At 45.1% G+C, this 25,297-nt stretch overlaps 1 protein-coding gene across 1 annotated transcript; it reads right to left on the reverse strand.

Annotated features, from left to right (window-relative positions):
- Positions 1-12,718: 12,718 nt before the first annotated feature.
- On the reverse strand, positions 12,719-24,479 carry SKA1 (spindle and kinetochore associated complex subunit 1; the record flags this gene model as incomplete). Its single annotated transcript, XM_081316309.1, has 7 exons — positions 12,719-13,632; positions 15,350-15,519; positions 15,954-16,091; positions 16,382-16,473; positions 17,848-17,972; positions 23,463-23,564; positions 24,365-24,479. The coding sequence occupies 7 exons, from the start codon at positions 24,477-24,479 to the stop codon at positions 13,484-13,486; spliced, it is 891 nt and encodes a 296-aa protein (XP_081172435.1). The 3' UTR covers positions 12,719-13,483.
- Between the last annotated feature and the right edge of the window lie 818 nt (positions 24,480-25,297).

The following is a 25,297-nucleotide window of genomic DNA, read 5'->3' on the forward strand; positions in this document are numbered from 1 at the left end:
GTGAGCTTCATTGACAACTGACTGGGATTTATTAAATGACAACCAAATGTACCCCTGACTTGCAACTAAAGGATATTAATTTTATTTTTATTATTTATCTTTGTGTGCCACTCAAGGATTTCTAGAAGCCGTAATTTATCTTATTTATACTGTATGTTGCCTACCTTATAGAAACCTGATGGCATACAATAAAATCATAAAAAATAATTACAAAAAATTAAAACAAATAGTTTAAAAAAACTGAAAAGGATAGCGAGAACAGATGTTTGTGTTAATTTATGTATATCCCATCTTTACTATTTTTAGAAATAATTCAAGGCAGTGAACATATTCAATGCACCTTCCTCCTCCTATTTTCCCCATAACAACAACCCTGTGAGGTGGGTTGGGCTGAGAGAGTTGGCCAAAGTCACCCGGCTGGCTTTCATGGCCAAGGCGGGACTCGAACTCCCAGTCTCCTGCTTTCTCGCTTGGTGCCTTAACCACTTGACCAAAGTGGCTCTCACAGTTTAATTTAATGAGGCTGCCACACGCATGTTTTACAAGGCTTCTGGAAGGACTTGAGGGGTCCTTGGTCCGCTGTGAGCTGGGTTGTTTGAATGAAACGTCTGCCAGAAAACAACCCAGCTCAGCACCAAGGACTCCGCAGTTCAGCTCTGAGTTACACACAGTCCCTTCTGTTGGCAGAGCTCCTTCCCCCAATCGCAGGGGCTGATCCTAGACCTAGAAGAAGGAGGGCAACCATTGCAACACCACCAGGCCTCTCAAATCTTGTGTGGCTGGAGAATCCTGGCAGTTGAAGTCCACCCATCTCAAAGCTGTCACGGCTGAGAAACACTGCTTTAGACTCAAGCTACAAGCCGGTATCTCCTGTAATTACCAAGTAAAGCTTTCAGGGTAAAGTATTAATTATAATCTGCTGCTAATTGCCTGGTGAAACAGAACCCTTAGGGAGATGAAAAATACTGGCAATTTAAGAATCCAATCCCCAGAGTTTCTTTGCCTCCAATGATAAGCTGTTTCCTGGCCATTGGAGACCATCTGCTCCGGGGAAGTTAAAGAGTTGCGTGCCAGGGCCTCCGTTCAAGGATCCCACGTAAATTGTGTGCTTCCATTTAAGAAATCACCTCGTGAAAATGAATGATTCCTGCTGATGCCGTCTTCCTATAACCTCCCCTCCATGGCAGCTCCTGTCTGGAAGTTTAATTATTCCCTCCCTGCACTAGGCTACATCCTGCTAATTGATGTAAACATTCAGTAGCTAAATTGGTTTCATTCCTATTTATGCAGGAATAATTGGGATATTCCTGGTGAGTTTACCGCTGCAACAAACAGAGAAGACAAGGAACAGAGATGGGACGATAACCATTTTAATAAGCAATAGCTCCTTTATTATAGGGCTGGAAGCTTGGTTAAATTATGTCAGGGAAAACTTCACGGATTGTTTACTGCAAAACTCCTCAGGCTCTGCCCAGTGGTGTGCATGAGTGGTAGAGGGAGCTGGGCATTTTCTGCCTATCGAAGAGAAGGACTGTGGGGGGACGTGATAACTGTCTTCCAGTACTCCAAGCGCTGCCAGAGAGAACAGTGGGCTGACCTCTTCTCTAAGGCAGCGGCCCCCAACCTTGGGCACCGGGGATTGGTTGCATGGAGGGCGGTTTCTCTGAGGACCGGGTGTGCGTGCGGTTTTGTGCATTTCCTGGATCCTGCCCACGTGCAGACGGGTCTTCACTCACTTGCACGGTCTGCTTCGTGGTGAGCGTGGAAGCCTGCCGGTCTGCAGCCCAGGGCTTGGGGACTCCTGCTTTGAGGCCCCAACGGGCAGGACAAGAAGGAATGGGTGGAAGGTTATCGACGGGAGAGCCAGCCTAGGGCAGAAGTACAGACAAAGTGCAGTGAGAAGAACTGATCAGTGGAACTTCTGGCCTCCGCAGTTGTGAGTGTTCCAAGCATGGAGGATTTCAACCACAGGCTGGAGAGCTATTTGAGTGGGGGGGGGGGGGGCTAAGGTCTCCTGCCTTGAGCAGGGGGTTGGACTAGAAGACCACCGAGGTCCCTTCCAGCCCTGTGGTTCTTTGCTCTACCTTCAACGTGGTGTCTCATCACGCAACAAAGCAAGATGGCCTTTAGCATCTTGATCTCCAAGAATGTCTCCAGGTCCAAAAGGGCACCACCGGAAGTCAAAAAGATGGGTGCCCCTTTGCTTCAAAGTAGCCTATCAAGTAACAAGGGAAAACAGCAGAAAGTGAAAAAGGCTGGAAGGACAGATTAGAGAGAGCAGCAGGATATTGGTGTCCCTTATGAAATTCTTTCTGGAAATGGCAAACCTCTCCCTAAATCATTTTGTAAAAGCTCCTCCAATTGAGTCTCTGTAATGATATGTGGGAATGACCTTGCGAAATAAGGGAAAGAAATTCTGTCTTGGGAAAAGACAGATAAGGGGTGGGGGAGCCCATAGCTGCATAACAGGCAGAGAGAGAAACTCGGAAAGGAGCTCATCAGGCAATAAAAAGAGACAAGAGGTACGTAGAGACTTTGAGACTTGCAAGACTATGTTAATATATTGAATCCTAGGGCTGGAAGAAGGGACCTTGGAGGTCTTCTAGTCCAACCCTCGGACCAAGGCAGGAGTCCTTACACCATCCTGGACGAATGATTGCCTAACTTCTTCTTGAAAGCCTCCAGTGATGGAGCACCCACAAGTCCAGAAGGCCAGCAGTTCCACTGATTAATCGTTCTCACTGTCAGGAAACTCCTCCTTATTTCCGGGTTGCATTTCCCTCTGAGGAGTCCTACCCTCAAGTGCTGTGGAGAGTAATTCAGCCCCCTCTTCTCTGTGACAGCCCTTCAAGTACTAGAAGACTGCTGTCACTTCTCCCCTGAGCCTTCGCTTCTCTAGGTATGCCTATCTAGCATATCATATGAGATAAATTCTACAATAAAGTAGAATTATCTCATCTTGTCTGCTCTATCTGGGAAGGCTGACATAAAGGCTGGTATGTGCTGGGGTTGAAATCATACTAACTGTGTGTTACACAGGTGCTGGAGGAAGTTGGAGGAACACCTCTCAAGCCATCCTGAATTTGCAAAAATGACATGGTTCAGCTTTGGGAACAACATTTTCCTTTCCATTGACACAACAATTTCTTCTAGTATTATTACAAGCTAAAAGGTGGTGGTGGTGGTGGGTAACTTTAAGGGCTGGCAAAGGGATTTTTCTACAACAAAGCAAAGGTAAGAGCAAAATTTGTGTTCCTCTGTTGCACATTGGATGATTTGTTCATTTGCAGTATGCCATTTGTATCCTTCCACCCATCGATCAAGACTTTGCTGCTGTGTACCCTTAACCCAAATTTGACAGCCATTTGTCTGAGATGGTATAGGGTTTCCTGCCTGAGCAGGGGGTTGGACTAGATGACCTCCAAGATCCCTTCCAGCTCTATTCCCTATTCTATTCTGGGTGAATCTATTGTTCTTCTAGGCCTGTAGAATAGCAAGATACTGAAATAGGAAAAGGGCGGGTGGCTTTTCCTGAGATGTAGAGATTTTTTAAAATTATGATGGACTCACATAGGTGGGTAGAACCTGTTTGAAACAGAACTCATTAGGCACAGTGCTTTGTTTCCCAAAGTTAAGCTTTTTTCCCTACTTCTGGAAGAGGGATGGGCAACTGTGGCCCCTTTATGACCTATGGACCAACTCCCAGAATTCCATGGATGGCTCAGGAATTCTGGGACAAAGTCCACAGGTTGTAAAGGGGCCATAATGGCCCAGCCCTGTTCTGGAAGCCAGCAGCCGTACGCTGCAGAATTTTCTGCTTGTTAGTTTTCTCCATTCACCCAATGTTCACGAGACCCTCATAACCACTCTCTGTAGCTGCATTTGATTTAAATATGTTAATATGTGTGTTTCTGACTCCTTAGAAAATGACTGAATGGGTTGCAGGTGTTTTGTGCAACTTACCAGAGGTGAAGGAGAAGATGCAAATAGATAGTTGAACCAACATCTGGTTTCCTGACTCTGCAAAAGTGGGGTGTTTTTCCACAGGTCGTCCTGTACTCTCTCCTTCCTCTGACCTTTGAAGTCCCTCGTAGATCTAGTTTGGGCACCACTGGTCTGAATATGTCCCAACCATCGTACTGTTCCAGCTTTGGACATGAGAAAATGCTGCTTTCCTCCAGTTCTGAAAATGTTGGGGGCAGCCCTCTCTGGATCCCTAAGTAGCATTTTGGGGGAACGTGGAAGGCAATCTTCTTCAATTCCCAGAATTCCTTGCTGGCTGGGGAACTTTGGCAATTGAAGTCCACACACCTTCAAGCAGCCGAGGTTGAAAAACAGTCATAACGTTTACTCAGCTCAGTCTGAGGAATTCTCACTGGCTAATTTCATTGTTCCGTATTTTAATATCCAAGTCATCTTAAATGATCCACTTATTCAGTGGACAAAGGTGGACAGATGGAAGTAGGAGTCCTATCTGTGCTTGTACAGATAGTCCTTGACTTACAACCATTCACTTAACGACCGTTGAAAGTTACAATGGCACTGAAAAAAATCTTATAACTGCTCCTTCCACTGCCCATCGCAGGATCCCCGTCGATGTGATCAGAATTTGGTCGCTTGGCAACCAGCATACATTTATGATGGCTGCAGCGTCCTGGAGTCACATGATCACCGTCTGTGACCTTCCTAGCCATCTTCCCATAAGCAAGGCCAATGGGGAAAGGATTTGCTTAACAACCTCATGATTCACTGAACAACTGCAGTAATTCAGTTAACAACCATGGCAAAAGTCATAAAATTGGATTTACTTAACAACCACCGTGTTTAGCAAGGAAAATTGGGGTCATAAGTTGAGGACTGCCTGTATACTGTAGCTTAGCTGAAACTAGCAGGGCTTGCTTTTGAGTGGACACGTAGACATTCAAACTGTGGTTCTCTCATCTGTCACTATTTTCAGAGGGAGAGAAAGAGAAATCAAGTTTGCTCTCCCATCCAAGGAGAAAAAAAAATTAAATCTGGCACATTCCAACCTGTATTAGAGTCAGGCTATCATTTTTTGAATAACCCTATTAAGATTACCAGTTTGCCAAAGGGGAAAATATTTAAGTGATTTAAGCTGCTTAATGCTTGCACCAACTGCTTTCATCCAGCAAACCCCTTACTGTCTTAAAGAGCAAGACCATGAGAATAGTAATAGCATTAGCATTATTAGGGTACTCTACAAATAATCTCCGAATCCTAAAGTATGATTTAGGCTTTGGCAGGGTTAAGAGCCACTACAGGTAGTCCTCCACTTACAGCCAGAGTTGAGCCCAAAATTTCCATTGCAAGAAAGTTGTTAAGTGAGTTTTGCTCCATTGTATGATCTTTCTTGCTGTAGTTGATAAGTGAGTCACTGCGGTTGTTAAGCTAGTAGCATGGTTGTTAAGTGAATCTGGCTTTCCCCATTGACTTTGCAGAAGGTTGCAAAAAGTGAGCACATGACCACGGGGCACAGCAACCCTCATAAATACGAGAACATTTATTATACACATTAGAAAACTACAACATTACATTATTTTTCGATATAATCGCCATTCGAATTTAGGCATTTGCCATAATGTCTTACAAGGTTTGAAATTCCTTCTGCAAAAATTATCTCAGGAATGAAGCCACCCTGTAACAGCATCATGAAGCGCATTGTCATCGTCGAAGCAGTGCGACGCAAGCCACTGTTTCATGCGCCTGAAGAGTGGCAGTCGCTCGGCACCAAATCTGGGCTATAGGGGGGTAATCAAAAACATCCCAACAGAACCACTTCAAAAGTTCTTGAGTGCATCTAACGGTGTGCAGGCGAGCATTGTATCGTGAACCAACACCACATCGGAAGTCAGCAGGCCCCGAGGCTTGTTATGGATGGCTTGTCTGAGTTTTCATAACGTTTCACAGTAGACTTCTGAATTGATGGTCCAACCACACTCCATGAACTTCACTAGCAGTTACTCCTTTGGCATCCCAGAATACTGTTGGCAGACAATGTTTGCTGAGCTTTTCTGGGTTTCTTTGGCGAGTGCATATGACACCACACTATTGATTGCTGTTTGTTTTCAGGATTCATGTACAACACCCAGGTCTCATCGCCGGTTACAATTCTGTTAAGAAGTTGTTCTTCTTCCTTGGCACAACACATGAGAAAGTCCAAAGCAGAAGCCATTTGGTGTGTTTTGTGCTCCTCAGAAAGGAGGTTTGGTACCCAACGAGCACAGAACTTGCGGTATCCCAAATTTTCTGTCTCGTACAAAGCAGTCCGAGAAATTTGGGGAAAGTGTAAAGAAAGTGCAGATATTGTGAACCTACGTACTTCATGGCCCTTTTGTCAATTTCCTGCATGAGTTCATTGCAGCCACTTCTTGCCTCATCGTGCACGTCAGCTCATCCATCTTTAAACATGCGACACCATTGCCGTAAGACACCTTCATTTATTACGTTTGGTCCATAAACATTACACAATTCACAAAGAATCACAGCTGCCAAACGTTTTTTCACACACAGGAATCGTATTAATGCACTCCATATTTGGAGGGATTTTCTATGGCAGGGTCCATTTTCAATTGATCTAGCGGATGAGTCAACTGCAACAAAACCTTCTCCTTCCACTCCTCACTGCCTACTGAACTACTGCGCACGGCGCCATAGGACGGGCGTCACTATCCCCGCCTATTTCTCGCAGATGCTCAAACGGAGGTTTATTTCCGAAATGCCCTCGTGTGAGTCAGTTGCCAAGCATCTGAATTTTGATCACCTGATCTTGGGAATGCTGCAATGGTTCTAAGTGTGAAAACGGTCATAAGTCACTTTTGTAACCTTGAATGGTCACTAAACGAACTGTTGTAAGTCAAGGACTACCATTAATGTCAAATCTGGTAGATGTTGTGCAAGTTTGAAAAGAGGCAAAATGTTCAAAACCGAGGAGATAGTCCATAAGGGAACAGAAATGCGGAGTAAGTTGGAGGATGAGTAAAGAGTAGAGTAGAGTGCAGGCAAAGAGGGAAGGGAAGAGAAGCACAAAGAAGAGAAATAGCCACGAAACGAATAGGCTTCATCCAGCCAAGCTATTCAGCTACGATTTGTTCAATGAGCTCACAGGTCTGGTTTGCAGGATAGACTGTGGCCAATCTATCAAAGCTGTCTAATTTGGAAAACACTTGTTGGGGCCTTTTAAAAAAAACTTGGTCTCAATTGGGTAAGACCTGTCTCGTTTGAGGTGTTCCCATGTTTCAGCTGTCCTGCTTTTTGATATTTTTTGATATTACAGCTGGATTGTGCAGTCAATCATCGTTTTTGCCCTTCCTGTCCCCGGAGCACAAAGGCTGAAAGAAAGGCAGGGCACAAATGTCTCAGTGGCTGTGAATAAACCCTTTTAACCAGCCACCTTTTTGCTGCCATGAAGCAGTTACTTATTTCGTGATGAATATCAGGGGACCGATAAAACAGGCGCTTGGTGCCGAAAATCCACTGCTGTGGCGGACAGGAAGAGGCTCATGCAAATTAGATCCCTGCTAAGCCCATTACGTCACGTCTGTGAGTAATTTCGGAGGGGCACATTAATCTCAAGCATTAAAATATTGGAGCGGAGTTTGGAGCCTAAGCAAGGCGACCATCACGGATGAGTATTTTATAAACACAACCAGGGCAGTTCATACAGACAGACAGGGAGATCTGGGGCCAGGCAAGTGTGTGAAAGAAAATATATTCCTAAAATCAACTCCATACAAGAAATGGATGATTTTAAAATGAAAATAGCCAGAAAAACCAGACTCTTTCCCAAGTTTTGTACACATCTAAAGAGAAGAGAAGATAGAAAGCAATCTATAATTTAAGCACTGAATTAAAAATCCTCTACAGGTAATCCTCGAATTACGACCACAACTGAGCCCAAAATTTGTGTTGCTAAGTGAGATAGTTGTTAAGCGAGGTTTGCCCCATTTTTGTGACCTTTCTTGCCACAGTTGTTAAGTGAATCGCTGCAGTCGTTAAGCTAGTAACACGGTTGTTAAGTGAATCTGGCTTCCCCATTGGCTTTGCTCCTCGGAAGGTCACAAAAGGTGATCACATGACCCTGGGACACAGCAACCGTCATAAGTATGAGCCAGTGGCCAAGCGTCCGAATTTTGATCACGGGACCATGGGGGATGCTGCAACGGTCGTAAGTGTGAAAAACGGTCATGAGTCACTTTTTTCAGTCCCGTTGTAACTTTGAACAGTCACTAAACAAATGACTGTAAGTCAAGGGGAGGAAGTGATGGAGCAAGAAATACTACAGGAAATCAGACATGATCATCTGAAAAGAAAAACATTTGGGGACTCCGAAAATGGAAAAAAGAAACAACCTCTTCTACTATCTGGTGAAAATGTAACGAAATTAAGAATTACTCTGAGGATGCTTTGCCCTGTACAGTGTATGGAAAAATAGCACAGCATAAAATTAAATTTCACCCTAATTATTCTTTAGGACGAGAAGAAAATGAATACAAAAATACAAGTGTATATAAGTATTTGAGGAAATGGAAAATTAACTTTGAAGCTTTAAAAATGAAGTGTATATAGTTTTGGAACCAGTGGAAATAGAAAAAAAATGTGGCTAAGATGATCCAAGGCCTGGAGACTAAAACATATGAAGAACGGCTGCGGGACTTGGGTCTGACTGGTCTAAAGAAAAGAAGAAATAGGGGAGACGTGATAGCGGTCTTCCGGTATTTGAGGGGCTGCCACAAAGAAGAGGAGGGTAGTCAAACTATTCTTCAGAGCACCAGAGGGAAGGACGAGAAACAAGGGTTGGAAACTGATCAAAGAGAGAAGCAACCTGGAATTATGGAGAAACTTCCTGACAGGGAGGACCATCAGCTGTTCTTTTCAAGTGGGTGTCTATAGCAACTTCTCAGCCTTGGCAGCTTGAAAATGCCTGGACCTCAACTCTCAGAATTCCCCAGCCAGCAAGGAATTCTGGGAATTGAAGTCCACACATCTTCACGCTGCTCCAGATATCCTTCATAAAATGAACTGAGTGCATTTCAGTGGCAGCTCAACGTGCTTTTTTATGTCCTCTGATCTTTAAGAGGTTGCCTTTTCCTGTGTGCAGAAGCATTTTTCCCCCCTTCCTATCTCTCAGGCAAATCAAGTGCACCAGATAGTTGGCAATTAACAGCTCTTTGATGCTATTTTGGATCTTCCTAAACTCAAGGCTTTATCTCCCAGAAAAAGGTGTGAATTTCAAGAACGATTAATTTGATCTTCTGGGGCTGCTGAACTAAGCTTTAACTATGAACAATTTAGCACAGTGTATCTGCTACGCAGCTTGGTACTCAGCAAGACATCTTTTAAATTGCCACGATCTGTCTTTATGAAGCAGTGACCCAGTTGATATTTGCTTGATCTGCCCAAGATGTGGGGTAAGGAATTTAATTCATTTAGATACCCCCATTGCAAAGATATCAGGCTAAATTCACCCATTACTTGCAATGTTCCAGATGTGGATCCGGTGATTAACCCTGCTGCAAATAGACACAGTGAGGAACATGTCTACTTTGCTTAATCAACAAAAAAATAATCTTATGAATTTGGCTTTTATGAAGTCAAATGAGGCATCTAGCTTAGTAATATGAGCTGACTGATGGTATGTTTCAGATATTTCAGAAATGAATAGCTCAAGATCTCAAAGAATAGCCCCAAACCTCAAAACTATTCATATCTCAAGTGTGTCCAACTTCTTAATTTCAATTCCTTTCAAACTGGGCTCCATATCTTGTTATAAATTCTGATCATACCAGCATATTCTGAAAAGCTCTTTGTTTTAACCATTATATGTTGAACATTATAGCTAGGATTCCTATATTGTGATAAGCACCAACACAATCTGCTTGGGGGTGGGTGGGATAAGTGCCTGGTATGAGATCAGCTTAATATGGTTTGAAAACCATGATTAAATTGACTCATATTATATACAAAATCATCATTACGCTCTGCCCAGGAAACCATGGCTTAAATAACGGCCGTAGCTGAACATACAAAACCAACAGGATTCATTTGCAAATTAGAGTATTTTACATTGTTTGTGGGAGATCCTGACCAATTCCTGGATTGTTTACTACCTTCTGTTAGTTGTTTTTGTTTTGCCATTCTGCATATTGGTTAAATTAGAGGCTAAGTTACCTCTCTGAGGTGGGGAACTTTTTAAAAAGCATTTGGATGGCCTTCAAGATCTGCAGAAAGTATGATGGTGATTGTGAATAACAGTGCTAGAAGGGACCTTGGAGGTCTTCTAGTCCAACCTCCTGCACAATCAGGAGACCCTGGCCGAGACCATTCCGGCTAAAAGGTTGTCCAGTCTCTCTTTAAAAGCCTCCAGTGATGGAGCACCCACAACTTCTGGAGGCAGGCCGTTCCACCAGTTAATTGTTCTTACTCTCAGGAAGTTTCTCCTTAGTTGCAGGTGGATCTTCCTCTGATGGACTTCCATCTGTTACTTCTTGTCCTGCCCTCAGGTGCTCTGGGCAATAGGTTGACCCATCTTTTCTGTGACAGCCCCTCAGCAGAAGAGCCATTTTTGTTTAGATACAACCAGCAGACCTTCATGTATGTATGGTGATGGCCTTTATTTCTGGAAAGAACATCTGCAGAAGCATGAACCATCACATTTTGGAATCATAGTCCTGGAGAAGCCAGAAATTCTCCAGAAAAACTGTCTGTATACAGGTTGTGGGTCAAAGATTTACCAGGAATGCAGAAACAAATCATGATAAAGGCTAGAAACAACAAACATGTTTATTTATCAGATTTTTATCCCACCTTTATTGCTGTATAAGTACCTGAAGGTGGTGAACATCCCTGGCCTTCCTTCCTTCTCCTATTTCTCCACAACCAACCCCCTGTGAGATGAGTTGGGCCGAGTGACTGGGCCAAAGTTTTGCATTTGTGCTAAGCCAGGATAGAACCCCCTATGTAGGTTTGAGGGTTGTAGCACACTTGGTAGCACATTGAGAATAGCACTCCTGATAGGGCGCCAAGTCACTCACTTCATCTTTAAACCTCTCCCCAAATGCAAAAAGTGGGCAAGGGAGAGGAAAAACTATTAAGTTGCTCACTTTTCCCCTTTTCTTGTTTAGATAAATGTTTATATAAAAATGCTACTAAAAAAAGATACTCGGCGAGATTGGTAACTCCCATTAAAATAAACCATGTGCATTTTCTGAAGCTTTTAAGTAAGAATTAGAGAGAAAATGAACAGTCCCAACCAGCTAAATCCTGATCAAGGAAGGCAGTCTGCCCCAAGCAGAAAGCTAAGAAAATAGACGTCTTTATCCTTTTTCCCTGCCAAAGGGTTGCAGAACAAACTTTAACTAGAGATGTACTATATCCCTCCTAGTATTAAGAGGGATAAGCTGGTATTTAAATAGCTAACCCTAACATATAATCTTAAATGTCTCCAAAAAGCAAAGCTAAATGAACTTGGTTTTTTAATAACTTGACAGAGGGCACAACTCAGAGGCCATTAAGCATGTTTAAATTCCACTGAAATTAATAGCAAAAGCTCAGCGCTAAGCTCTCAATTTAAATGAGATTTGGACAATCGCCTTATGATTTACATGTAAGAAAAAGGCAGACCAAGAAATATTTTGGGCTCCATTATACTGCCACAACTGACCCTGCTACTTGAAATTTTTTTTTAACTCACCATAATGTACAAATCTGCTATCACCCAATAAAGATCATAGACTGATTTGCTATTTACATCCTCTGGTGCAGGGGTGTCAGACTTGCAATGCCACGTGACGTGTCACGAGGTATCATGACTTTTTTCCCATTACCAGCAATGGGGTGGATGCGGTTTCAGCATGACGCACCTGGCCCCTGGGCCAACAGTTTGACATCCCTGCTCTAGTGGTTACAATTGCAGGAACAATACTGAGGGATGCTGGGAATTGTAGTTCAGCAAGATCTAGGCTGCTCAGAGTACTTGATGATTATGTGTCAAGTTATTTTCAGCTCCTAGCAACAACATAGCTTTTCTCCCAGATGATTGTTAGAAGAATAATTTGGGGTTCCAACTCAAGCCAAGTTTGTGCTACGATAAATAAAAATGAAATCCAGATAGCCGTGAAGAATTATTTATTCCCAAAAGCAAAGAGAAAGGTTATCCCGTCATCTTCATGGTTAACAATTGGCCATGGACATCCAGCTGCTTGGAACACAATCCTTTCTTAAGGATGTGACCTTTGTTGTCAAGTTGTTTCAGACCTGCTCTGTGAATGCCAGCCACAAAATGTCCTTGTGGCATTTAAGCCAAGCTTGTCTTGAAGATTTTAATTAATCTATGCAGATAGAAACTCACCTGCGATGGATATTTGGGCAGATGATCCACCAGAACAATCCTGCTACTGGTTTTGTGGCAGGACAAAGGAGGTAAGCTGATCTAGTGTGGTGTGCTAGTAATACAAGAGCACGCATCAACCCGGAGCTCCATTCTCAGCTGCTGAGGCATTTCCTTGGGCTGCAGAAGAAGTGGGCCGGCTGGGGTGGGCTGTTGGTGCTGCTGTCGCTGTGAGGTGAAACCGTGGAAAAGACACACCCCCCACCAGAAAATAAGACCTGGCGCCTCTCTTGGAGGGGGAAAAAATAATAAGACCGGGTCTTATTTTCAGGGAAACACAGTAGAACAAATTGAATCAATCAAATTCTTTATTGGCCAAGTGTGATTGGACACACAAGGAATTTGTCTCCTGTGCATAAACCCTCAGTGTGCATGCAAAGGAATAGAGTAATAATAATCATTATAATGATAACAATAAGAAAATGTAGTAGAAAAAGATGAAAAGGATAATAGCAATACAGGGCAAATATCCAGACATAAGACAGTGCCGTGGGAATTAGGCGCTTAGCAGAGTGATGGCATGAGGTGTGGGGGAGGGGGGAAACTATCTCTGTATCTGGTTGTTTTGGCACACAATGCCCCGTAGCTGCATCTTGAGAAGTTTGAAAAACCTTACAAACTCTTACATCCCTCCGAAGAATCCTTTACGCTGAAAACCTATCTTCACCAATATTTTTTTCATGAACAGACAGTGATTCCCACAAATTCACACATACATCCAAATAAGAGCCAGCAGTTCTTTTGCACATTTATTCCGTTCTCTGATTTATTAGCAACACACCACTTCCAAAACTCAAGTTCCAAAGACTTTGAGCAAATCACTTCAGACACTTCATCTATTATGCCAAATGTCTCAAACTCTCCAAGTACAAGATTAAAATGGAATGAGTTGGCAGGAAAAGCTATGATATTGGTTCACTGTCTCAATCACTGCACAAACCTAAAATCTTTGTCCCATAACAAACAAGTTAGTAATGCCAACAAAACCCATCTTTTCTAACAATAATGGCAGGAAGGAAGCAAAACAAAGATTCAGCATGGTCAAAACCAAAAGTCCACAAGAGTGACCAATAATTTTCAGCAGATGGCATAGCGGACAAGCCGGGATCCTCGGATTTCCCGCACTCGGTGGCAATGTCGCAAGATAGTCAGGATGCTGTGAAAACGTTTGTCAACCTTCAGCTGGGTGAATTCTTCAATGTCAGCCTCCACAATAAAATATTCACCTGTGGAGACACAAGGTTTCATTTGGGGGTCAAACAGAGTCTGAAAACATCTGGAGATCCTGCACTGGCCACAGGTATCTACCACAATTACACTGCTAGGATACTGTAGCTTGCGAAGGGGTTGAAAATTATTGGCGATCCCAGGTTCTTCTGCACCATGATGAGATACAAAGAAGAGTACCTAGTTGGTTTCAGAAAATAATATATACAGTAGATTTTTCTGCAATGAAAGATAGAGACACAACATGTTCATCTTCTTCCAGGAATGGTGGTGCAGCCTCTAACCCATTGGTCACCCAATGACGTTTCCCAAACCTAAAAGAACTCTTCTCCAGCAGGCACAAGAATGACAAAAAATAAAATGAAATAGTGCTTTCTTCCTAGGATGTGGAGCTAAGGAGCAAATTATTGCCCTTACTTGCCTCTTTCTCCTCTCCAGCCAAAACTTATTCCCAATTAACCAAACACACAATGGAAAATCAAATCAAGGGGAGGCTCCATCTCGACTATTGTGTCCCCAGACGGGTGAAGGGAAGACCCTCTGATGAAGGTGCCCAAGAACGCTAGAATACCATGCTGCCTAATATCAGGCTAGCTAGACCACTGGTCCACCCAGCTACTATCCATCTGATCTACCCGCAAGATCTCCAGGTGTTTGGAGAATACGGTGCCTTCCTCCCAATTATCCATTTATAACTATTTTTCTCCAGAACTGGAGATGAGACTTCTTTGCACAAAGCACGTGTTGCCAAGCCATGAATTTTCATCCTACGGGAAACGTGGCTCGGGCTGCAGTCATATTTCTTGGGAAAGCCCATCCATTCTTTCAGCAAAGAAAGACACCCCAAAGGTTGATTTTGTAAAACGACCCAGTTCAACCCCAACATACTTGCGCGTGTCCGAGAAAAACCCTTCTCTGCAATCCTGGGACCCAACCCAGGCGGACCGGTAAGAGCGCGAGTGGGACCAGAGTTCTCATTCTGGGGCCGGTTCGCACACTGTGCTAAGTCACAGGGTTGGACTAGGCATGTTGTGAATTCAGCAACTTTGCTGCATTCATTGCGATTAAACAAGCTATGACGCAGTTCTACCGGCAGCTTCGTACAACCCAATTTGGGTCTAGCGTAGACCATCTTCAAGGACTGAAATAAGCACCCAGACCTTGAAAGCTGGCGACACCTTCAAGGTATGGAACTAGATGCCATCCTTGACTTTCACTAGAGAAAATTAGCATCACCATTAGCATCTTTTCAACGTACCGCCTTCTAGGTCGTGAGGAATGGGTACAGGTAAGTTCTCAAGGTACAAGCATTCATTTAGCACTTGTTCAAAGCCACAACGGCATCGGAAAAAGTTACTTATGACTGGTGCTTGTAGTTACAACAGTTGCAGCCTTCCCAGGGTCACGTAGACAAAATCCAGCTGCTTGGCAACGGGCATGTATTTGCGATGGTTGCCGTGGCTCACGTGATCACCACTTGCAACCTTCCCAGCTGGCCTCCAGCGAAGTCCACGGGGACAGCCCTGTTCACTGCGTGGTTCACTTAACAACTGCAGTGATTCACTGAGTTGTTAACAACTGAGAAAAAGGTCATAAACTCAGGCCACAACTCACTTATTCTCCACCTTGCTCAGCCACGGAAATCCTGGTGCCGGCTGTCCTCACAAGTCCAGGACTAGCCGCGTTGCCGGGTGTCCCCTTCCCGTGGCCGCTCACCTTTTGTGTCTTTGCTTTCTTCTTCCTGGAACCGAAAGTAGAGATTCCTGGTTGCGTTCACCAAGGTTTTCAGCGGCTGGCGCAGGATGCTGTATTTGCTAGCAACGGCTTTGTTGATCTCAGCAACGACCGCGTTCACTTGGCTGAATGTGAGTCGGCCTTTCATGTACCTTCAGGGGAGAAGAAAACAGCTTAACGTAAGCAGGAAAACCGAAAGGACGATTTCCAAAAGCACACGGGAGGCCCCGGGAGAATGACACGGATCTGTGAAGAATAAGAGGAGAAAGCCTGTTCTGGGCCCAGGGCTCTTCAGCTTTTGTGCCTAAGACAGGACTAGAACTCCCTGTCTCCTGGTGATTGGCCCAGTTACCAAGTCAGCTTTCATGCCTAAGTTGGGACTAGAATTCCTAGTCTCCTGGTAATTGGCCCAGTCACCCAGTTATTTATTTATTTTATTGGATTTATATACCGCCCTTTCCCGAAGGACTCATCCTGTACTGGCTGGGCGTTATGATGGTTCAGATCCAGCACAACAGTAGCAAGCACCAGATTGGGACCGCTCTGGAAAGATGCAGCCCAACTTTCCCGTTTGCAGATTACTCACGAGGGAACGTTCTCAAACTCCTCTGCCGTTACTAAGGGGGCTTCTCTGATGCACTTGGAGACTTTGGCCGACTTCTTTGAGGATTTATTCTCTTCGGCCTTGCACGGTTCCTTCTCCTTCAGAGTTGTGCCTATCGAACTGTAATGCAAACAGAGAGTCCATCAAAAGCTCACCATGCCAGTGACTATAAATAAATAAAATGTGGCATCAAACAGCAACTAAGCAGATGCACTGAGGAGGCTTGCAGCAGGATCAAGAAGACAGCAATGCTCTGCCTGCGATTCAGGAAATTACTGTAGCATTAATTCTCCATATAATTGTTTAGTGTGATTATAAAACCATGTTAAATGTGCAAAACACCGGCTGTTTCTTCACAGCACACCCCTCTTTTGCACCTTGGTAGCCAAGGTGATTGACAGGAAACTGACCTGCCTTGTGTGGCTTGGGGAAGGTAAATCGGCACATTTTCTGCAAGATGCTGGGCTTCCAAATAGTCCCTCTCGACCGACTCCTGCAGCTCCTGTAATCAGAAATAGTTTTAGGTGCTGGCGGCCATTTGGAATATGGAGAAAAATCAAGTAGACCAACCGGTTTCTCATTTGGGAGATGCGATCTCCAGAAATGGTCAAGCTAAATCTCTTTTGGAGGTCTCACGCAGCTAAGTACATACAGAAAGAAATACAGAACACTCTTAGGAACAATCGAAGCACAATGACCGCTTAAAGCATAGGGGGAAAAAATCCAGGGGCCTCCTGCAATGTTTGTTTTCAATATTGTAATTAGTATTTTCACATCAAAAACCATGGTAGAATTCTTTTGATGCCTAATGAAAACACTTCAATTATACTACTGATACAAATTCCATCCTATTCTGCATTAATCCATGTATTTAGAAGCTTCTGTTGATTTCTAGTAATGTGCAAATCTTATTTTTAGTCACCCTGAGTTAACTTAAAATAAGTTGCACACTTTATTTACTCTTCACGTAGTTACTAGATTTATTTCCCACCTTTTAGGAACTCAAGGTAGCTTATGCAGGGAACTTCACTCCGTTGCCACAAGAAGCAGCTTTTAGTAGTTGTACTACATACAACACAGTTCCCCAAACACGCCAGGTTTTTGTAGCTAAGAGTGAAATACAGGTAGTCCTCGAGTTACAATCACAATTGAGTCCAAAATTTGTGTTGCTAAGTGAAAACATTTGTTAAGTGAATTTTGCCCCACTTTGCAACATTTCTTGCCACAGTTAAGTGAATCATTGCATTTGTTAAGTTAGTATCACGGCCGTTTAGTGAAATCCAGCTCCCCCACAGACTTTGCTTCTCAAAAGGTCCCCAAAGGTTAGGTCACATGACCCCGGGGGACACTGCAGCCGTCAAAAATATGAGCCGGTTGCCAAGCGTCTGAATTTTGATTACGTGACATTGCAGATGCTGCAACAGTCGTGTGAGAAACGGTCAAGTCACTTTTTTCAGTGCTGCTATATCTTTGAACAGTCACTAAATGAACTGTTGTAAGTCAAGGACCACCTGTAAGGGAGGACGTGAGATTAATAGTTAGGATTGATTTGTAACTCTTGGTCCTCCACTGAAGAAGACGCTATAACAACCTTCTAGAATAGTGTAATCCAGTGGTTCTCAACCGGTGCTCCAGGGACCCCTGAAAGGGCCACAGTGTCATCACAAGGGGGCCCACAAAGGCTTGAAGAAACGTTAGGGTTTAAATCTCGAGTTACGTCTTGGGGGTCGGTGGCCACGAAAGGTATTCAAAGGGGGTCCGTGGTGAAGAAAAGGTGGGGAACCACTGGTGTTATGAAGGCTTTAGACGCTTAACATCCGCAGAGGTCAGAAGGTAAGTTTCACTGAGATTCTGAGGCACCAAATGTTGTTAGTACCTTGAGTTTTTTCTGCAGTCTCCTCTGATGATGACACTCCTCTTCCAATTTATTGAGGAGGCTATTTAAGAGAATCATTTCATGGGCTATCTTACTGAGCACTGTCTTCAAAGATGGTTCCTGGCCTACAAATAAAGAAGATCAATCATAGCATAGACAAAAGTAAAGCAAAAGTAGGCCTAATCCAAAATTGCTTTATGTGGAACACAAGCCATTTCCTCCTCACGTTAGCCCTGAAAATGGCTTTCTCCTTCGCAATCTGAAATCTTTCGTTCTTTCTGCAATCCTCCAAGCCGAGGCCAGACTTCCGCTAACTTCCGTTAGCTGCAAGGTCCGCAGCTAACAAAGCTCACCTCATTCGTGACCTAGTGGAGAGTGAGCATGCGGACCTGGCCTGCATCACGGAAACCTGGCTGGGCCCAGAGGGGGGTGTTCCTCTGGTTGACCTCTGCCCGCCAGGTTTCCAGGTACTGCACCAGCCCCGGGCTCATGGGAGGGGCGGGGGAGTGGCAGTTATCATCAGGGAATCCCTTAGCCCACGAGAGACCACCGTCCCTCAGATGGTCGGGTGTGAGTCTCTCCTACTGAGATTCGGCCCAGGGGCGCAGTTGGGTCTGCTGCTGGCGTACCTACCACCTAATCGTGCAGCGGCGGCCCTACCCGAGCTACTCGATGTCCTCTCAGGGTTGGTGGTTGAATTCCCAAGACTCATGGTCTTGGGCGACTTTAATCTACCGTCCCTGGGAGGATCGTCCGAACTGGCTCGGGAGTTCATGGCTTCCATGACGGCCATGGACCTGTTGCAAATAATTTCTGGGCCGACTCATGAGAGAGGCCACAACCCAGACTTGGTGTTCTTGTCTGGACGGTGGCGTGATGATGTCGGTGGGGGTGCCACAACTATTACGCCCCTGTCATGGACCGATCACCACCTCCTGCGGCTAGACTTCCCCCTTGCCACCCCCCACCGTGGGTGCACGGTGCCAGTCAGATGGTACCGCCCTAGGCGCCTAATGGACCCTGATAAGTTCCAGGCAGCGCTTAGGGACTCGCATGCACCCCCTGCTCACAGCTCGGCGGAAGCCTTAGTGGAAGCCTGGGAAAAGGCAGCCACGGAGGCTCTGGACCGAGTTGTACCCTTGCGGCCTCTGACCCGGCGCAGATCCCAGCGAGCCCCATGGTTCACCGAGGAGCTCCGGGAGATGAAGCGTCGGAGACGGGGCCTAGAGAGCCGTTGGAGGTCCAGTCGATCCGAATCCGACCGATTGCGACTAAGAACCCTCACCAGGTCTTATCTCGCTGCGATAAGGGTGGCAAAATCCAACTACTTTTCCACCCTCATCGCGTCCGCAGATAATCGCCCGGCTGCCTTGTTCAGGGTGACTCGCTCCCTATTAAACCAAGAGGTGAGGGAGGAACCCTTGCAGGGTCGAGCCGAGGAATTTGGTCAATATCTGCTGGATAAAATCACTCGGATCCGAACTGGTCTGGACTCCAACTGGGCTGAGATGGAAGAACAAGACATGGACAGTCTTGTCGACGTCATCTGGGAAGAATTTGATCCTGTAACTCCTAAGGAAGTGGACAGGATTATGAGAAGGTTGAGCTCCTCCACATGCTTACTGGACCCGTGCCCTTCCTGGCTGGCCTATGCAGCTCGAGAGGCGACACGAGGCTGGTTCCTAGCGGTCATCTCTGCTTCTCTGAGTGAGGGTCACTTCCCCACCGCCTTGAAGGAGGCGGTGGTGAGACCTCTCCTCAAGAAGCCCACCTTGGACCCATCCTCTTTGAATAACTTTCGTCCAGTCTCCAATCTTCGCTTCCTTGCGAAGGCTGTTGAGAGCGTGGTGGCGCACCAACTTCCTCAGATCCTGGATGAAGCGGTTTATCTAGACCCGTACCAATCGGGTTTCAGGCCGGGCTACAGCACGGAGACGGCATTGGTCGCTCTGATGAATGATCTCTGGAGAGCCCGGGACAGGGGCCATTCCTCTGTCCTAGTCTTATTAGACCTCTCGGCGGCTTTCGATACCATCGACCATGGTATCTTGCTGCGACGCCTCAGGGGACTGGGAGTGGGAGGCACGGTTCTGCGTTGGTTCTCCTCCTTTCTCCAGGGTCGCTCGCAGTCGGTGCTGACGGGGGGACAGAGGTCGACCCCGAGGCCTCTCGCTTGCGGAGTCCCTCAGGGGTCGGTCCTCTCGCCTCTCCTGTTCAACATCTACATGAAACCGCTGGGTGAGATCATTCGCAGTTTTGGAGTAGGGTACCATCAGTATGCTGATGACACCCAGCTTTTTATCTCAACTCCTAACAATATCAGTGATGCCCTAGACGTGATGTCCCGCTGCCTGAAAGCGGTCCGGGAATGGATGGGGAGAAACAGGCTTCAACTGAACCCGGACAAGACTGAATGGCTGTACGTACCGGCAAGCCAGGAGATTCAGAACGTCCCACTGCTTAACATTGGGGACAAGTTACTTCCCCCTGTTGATAGGGCCCGCAACCTGGGTGTCCTCCTAGACTCGCAGCTCTCCCTGGAAGACCACATTGGAGCTGTGACCAAGGGGGCCTTCTCCCGGGTTCGGCTAGTTCGCCAACTACGGCCTTATCTGGACCTGGATTCCTTACGTACAGTCACCCATGCCCTTGTGACATCTCGCCTAGACTATTGTAACGCTCTCTACATGGGGCTGCCCTTGAGATCCACTCGGAAGCTTCAACTGGTGCAAAGTGCGGCGGCACGGACACTCTTGGGAGCCTCCCGATACTCCCATATCACACCTCTCCTCCGTGCGCTGCACTGGCTTCCGGTTGCCTTCCGTGTGAAGTTCAAGGTGCTAACAATGACATTCAAAGCCCTACATGGCATGGGTCCGGACTACCTACGGGAGCACCTTCTGCCGATGTCAGCACCCCACCGTCCTGTGCGCTCCCACAGAGAGGGCCTCCTCAGGGTGCCACCGCTCAAGGAATGTCGGCTGATGGCCCCCAGGGGGAGAGCATTCTCAGTGGGTGCGCCAGCCCTCTGGAACACCTTACCAACCGAAATCCGGATGGCCCCTGACCTCCGTACCTTCCGTCGCGACTTAAAAACTTTCCTATTCCAGCAGGCTGGCCTGGCATGATAACGTTAATTGGGGTCCCAGTTTGTGTTCATTAGTGTTTCTTATTATTTTATTGTTCGGTCTGTATACCTTCCTTCCTCTGTACACCGCCCCAAGTCCCTCGGGAGAAGGGCGGTTTGTAAAAACTAATAAATAAATAAATAAATAAATAAATAATACCTCTACGACATGGGTTTTGATGCCGGTCATTCAAGAAGAGCTTTGCAGGACTGACCAAAACATGAGCCAGCAGGGATGCAGCTGCTAGGCAAAAACTATCCTGGGATGCCTTAAGAGGAGCACAGAACCAGACCCTGGGAAATGGTTGTTCCACTCTGCCCTGCTCAGGCAGGGTTTGGAGTGTGATGTCCAGTCCTGGGCACCATAGTTCAAAAGGGACAAAACACCGTGAATTAAAACTGTGAGAAAGTAGGTCCATGGCTGTATAAGCTGCCATCTAGGGAGACCGGCCACCACACGAAGTGTGAGTTTTCTTTCAACAGAGATCTTACAATAATAGCTCTGGGGTCATCTCTCAGGGATGCTGCAGTGGCTCCTGATCTGAGGAACAGATTTGATATCTTCTAAGGCCTCTTCCAAATATACCTTTCTACGTATTCACCGTCCTGCCTTTGAGAGCCAGGTTGGCCTAGCGGTTAAGGCATCAGGCTGGAAAGCAAGAGACCCTGAGCTCAAGTCCCATCTTAGCCAGGAAAGCCCTCTGGGTGACTTTGGGCTAGTCACATGACTCAGCACCGCACAAGGTTCATAATATTTATAAAATGTATTGGCCAGCCATCTTACCACAGAGTAATTGGGTTGTTGTTGTTGTGGGGAAAATAGGAGGAGGAAGATGTGTTGGATATATTGGCTGCCCTGAGTTATTTGTAAAAATAATAAAGGTGAGATACAGATAAATAATGTGGTATCAAACAGCGACTAAGCAGATGCATTGAGGAAGCTTGCAGCAGGATCAGGAAAGCAATAACATACCGTATTTTCCAGCGTATAAGATGACTTTTTAACCCATGAAAATGAGCCTTGGTGGAGCAGTGGGCTAATGCCTCCTTAAGTAACACCAGCTGCCTGCAATTAGTGCAGGTTCGCATCCCACCAGGCTCAAGGTTGACTCAGCCTTCCATCCTTCCGAGGTAGGTAAAATGAGGACCCAGATTGTTGGGGGCAATTAAGCTGACTTTGTAATAATGCCGCTTGGGGTGTGTGTGAAAGCCCTAACAAGCAGGCATATACATAGAATGAAGGCTACGGCTAAGCTTGTAAGCTGCCCTGAGTCTTCGGAGAAGGGCGGGATATAAATGGGATTAAAATAAAATAAAAATAAAATAAAATCTTCTCAAAAGTCAGGGGTCGTCTTATACCCCGGGTGCTGAAACTTTAGGGACAGGGCTGGCTGGAAAACCTGGAGCGGATCTCCCATTTTGTCTGCGCAGGGAAAGCGGGACCAATTGGAGAAGAAGCTGCAGTCTGTGATTTTTTACAGGCTGGGGTCTGAGCGTCTTTCCTTCTAAAGTTGAAGAGCAGCTGTAGTATATCCCAACTTGAAAGGCAGGTGGGGAATGCAGCAGTCAGAGCAGCAGCTTAGCTCTAAGGACACATTTGACTCAGGAACTGGGCGGGCTGGCTGGAAAACCTGGAGCGGATCTCCCATTTGGTCTTTTTTTAAAAAAATCCCATTTATATCCCGCCCTTCTCCGAAGACTCAGGGCGGCTTACAATTTAAAGCACAAATCAATGTGCTTAGCAATAGCCTTCATTCTATGTATATGCCTGCTTATTAGGGCTTTCGCCCCCCCCCCCCAAGCAGCATTATTACAAAGTCAGCTTATTGCCCTCAACAATCTGGGTCCTCATTTTACCTACCTCGGAAGGATGGAAGGCTGAATCAACCTTGAGCCTGGTGTGATGAGAACCTGCACTAATTGCAGGCAGCTGGTGTTACTTAAGGCTCTGCGCAGGGAAAGCTTTAGAGTGAATTAGGAAAATTTTAATCCACTTGCACTGTTTTATGTTTACATGTTTGATGACAAACAGCCTTATGTTTATAAGCGAGTTTTCCTACTAAGTACCTGCATGTCATAAGCATTTGAATTAAAATTACCATATTAAAATCAAATCTGATGTTTTTTAATTTTTATTTGGTGTGCGTTGGAAGAGGGGTAGTCTTATACGGCGAGTATAGCCCAAACCCTATAATTTAACAGGAAATGTAGGGGGTTGTCTTATACGCCCAGTCGTCTTATACGCCGGAAAATACGGTATTTGTTTTTGTTTTAAAATATTCTGTCTGTGATTCAGGAATTACTGTACCACCACTGATGGCAGTAAATTTCATAGTTTATGCTTTGTATAAAGGGAATGAAATAGTCTGCAAGTATATTTATCAGATTGGCATTCTCCATGCATATGTTCCCAGACTCCCAGATCAATTACAAAGCATTATTACATAAAGCACACCAGTTCTACCCTAAAGAAATGAAATTTTCTTACCTATTTTTCTCAGCTGAAGTGACTTTTTGATATTTGAGATCTTGGAGTTGAGATGAAAGCATAAGTCATTTAAGTTTGAAGAGATTGTATCCCCTGTTCTTGCTTTAAGGAAAAAGAAGGAAAAATAGACTAATGTTCAGTTTTAAAGGTTACAATAGCTAATGTTGTTTTACAAATTTTCACTTTGTAAGAAAAGCAAGCATTTTTATCTATCTGCAATAGATACAAAAATATTTAATATCATAGAGGGGACACAAAGACAGAAATAGGAAAAAAGTATTATACAAACATATTAAACATTATTAGAATGAAAATAAAAGTATTATAATGACACTTTTACGGAACATTTTCCCGCTTTTCTAAGGATATGAGGATTTTTACAAATCTGCCTACAAATAAATAGCAGAAATATTAAATATCATAAGACCAGTTCAAAAATAAAAAATGAAAGCATTCTTTAGTTGACAATGAAGAACAATTGATCTCTTTACTTTACTTACAACACATAGAGTAGCTGTATTTTATTAAAACTATTATCGGTTTTCCAAAAGAATTGTGGCCAATTCCAAAAATGCTAAAAGGGAAGTAGGGTTTGTACACACACACACACACACACACAAATATAAATAGAAGTTAATTCATTCCAAATTATGTGATGTAAGAGCAATGCAACACGTAATGCAATTATTTTATAATATAAAATATAAGAATTGTTACTTACTGTTAGATATTTTAATCAATGCAATATTAAAATATTATAATTTTGGAATTTTAAGTCTCCCAGAGTCACTGTTTGAGATGGGCGGCTAGAGTAAACAAACAAAACAAGCACGCATGCGTGCATAAATATCAATATTGCTTAAACTGTGTTGGAAAGTCCCCAAAGGGCATCGTGGTCTCACCGTCAAGCTCACCGGGCGAGGCCAGGCTCGCCCCCGCCTCCTCCTCCCCCTCCTCCTCCTCCATCTCCGAGGTCGCCAGTCCACGCAAAACCGGGAACTTTCCTCCGGCGGCCATTCGTTCACATTCAAACTACCCGCCCAAGCGGCTGGGCGTCCCAAATCGCGCGAGATCTCGCTCCTCCCGCTGCGGAGGCGTTGCCGGTGCTCCTTCCCGGTCTCGGAGTTTAGCCATAGACGAGAAACATAGAGCGGCACACAAATCTCGGGAGATAGAAATGGTAGAGTGGCACAGCATTACCATACTTGGGAGTTAAAAAACCCCTCGAGTTTATCCGCTGGGGAGAAAAGGACTCAGAACTAAGTCCTTGGTTTGAACTAAACGGGGGCGGGGGGGGGTTGGCGTTGCATCTGAATTGACAGGTATAGGGGAACTTTATCAATGGAGCAGAGTCTACATCAGGGGTCTTCAAACCTGGCCCTTTTATGACTTGTGGACTTCAACTCCCAGAATTCCTCGGCCATGCCTGGCCGAGGAATTCTGGGAGCTGAAGTCCACAAGTCATAAAAGGGCCAGGTTTGAAGAACCCCTGCTCTAAAGTTTTGCTCAGATGAAGTGTTTCCTTTCAGACAATCAGTGATACGACTGCTTGGCTGCAAAGATTTTTGATGAATGGGCTTCAACTCCCAGAATTGCTCAGTCAGCAGAATTTGGGAGTTGAAGTCCATACCTCTTAAAAGAAGAACAGAGTAACAGAGCGGGAAGGGACCCTTGGAGATCACCTAGTCCAGGGGTAGGCATCCTTGGCTCTTTTATGACTCGTGGACTTCAACTCCCAGAATTCCTGAGCCAGTGTTGTTTATAATGGCAGCAACACTCAACTAAGTCTAAGGCAGTAAAATCTGTCCTTATTCAGCCTTACAATGCATTTGTAG

This window comes from Vipera berus (assembly GCF_964194415.1).
Source record: "Vipera berus genome assembly, chromosome: 2".
Classification (NCBI taxonomy): Eukaryota; Metazoa; Chordata; class Lepidosauria; order Squamata; family Viperidae; genus Vipera; species Vipera berus.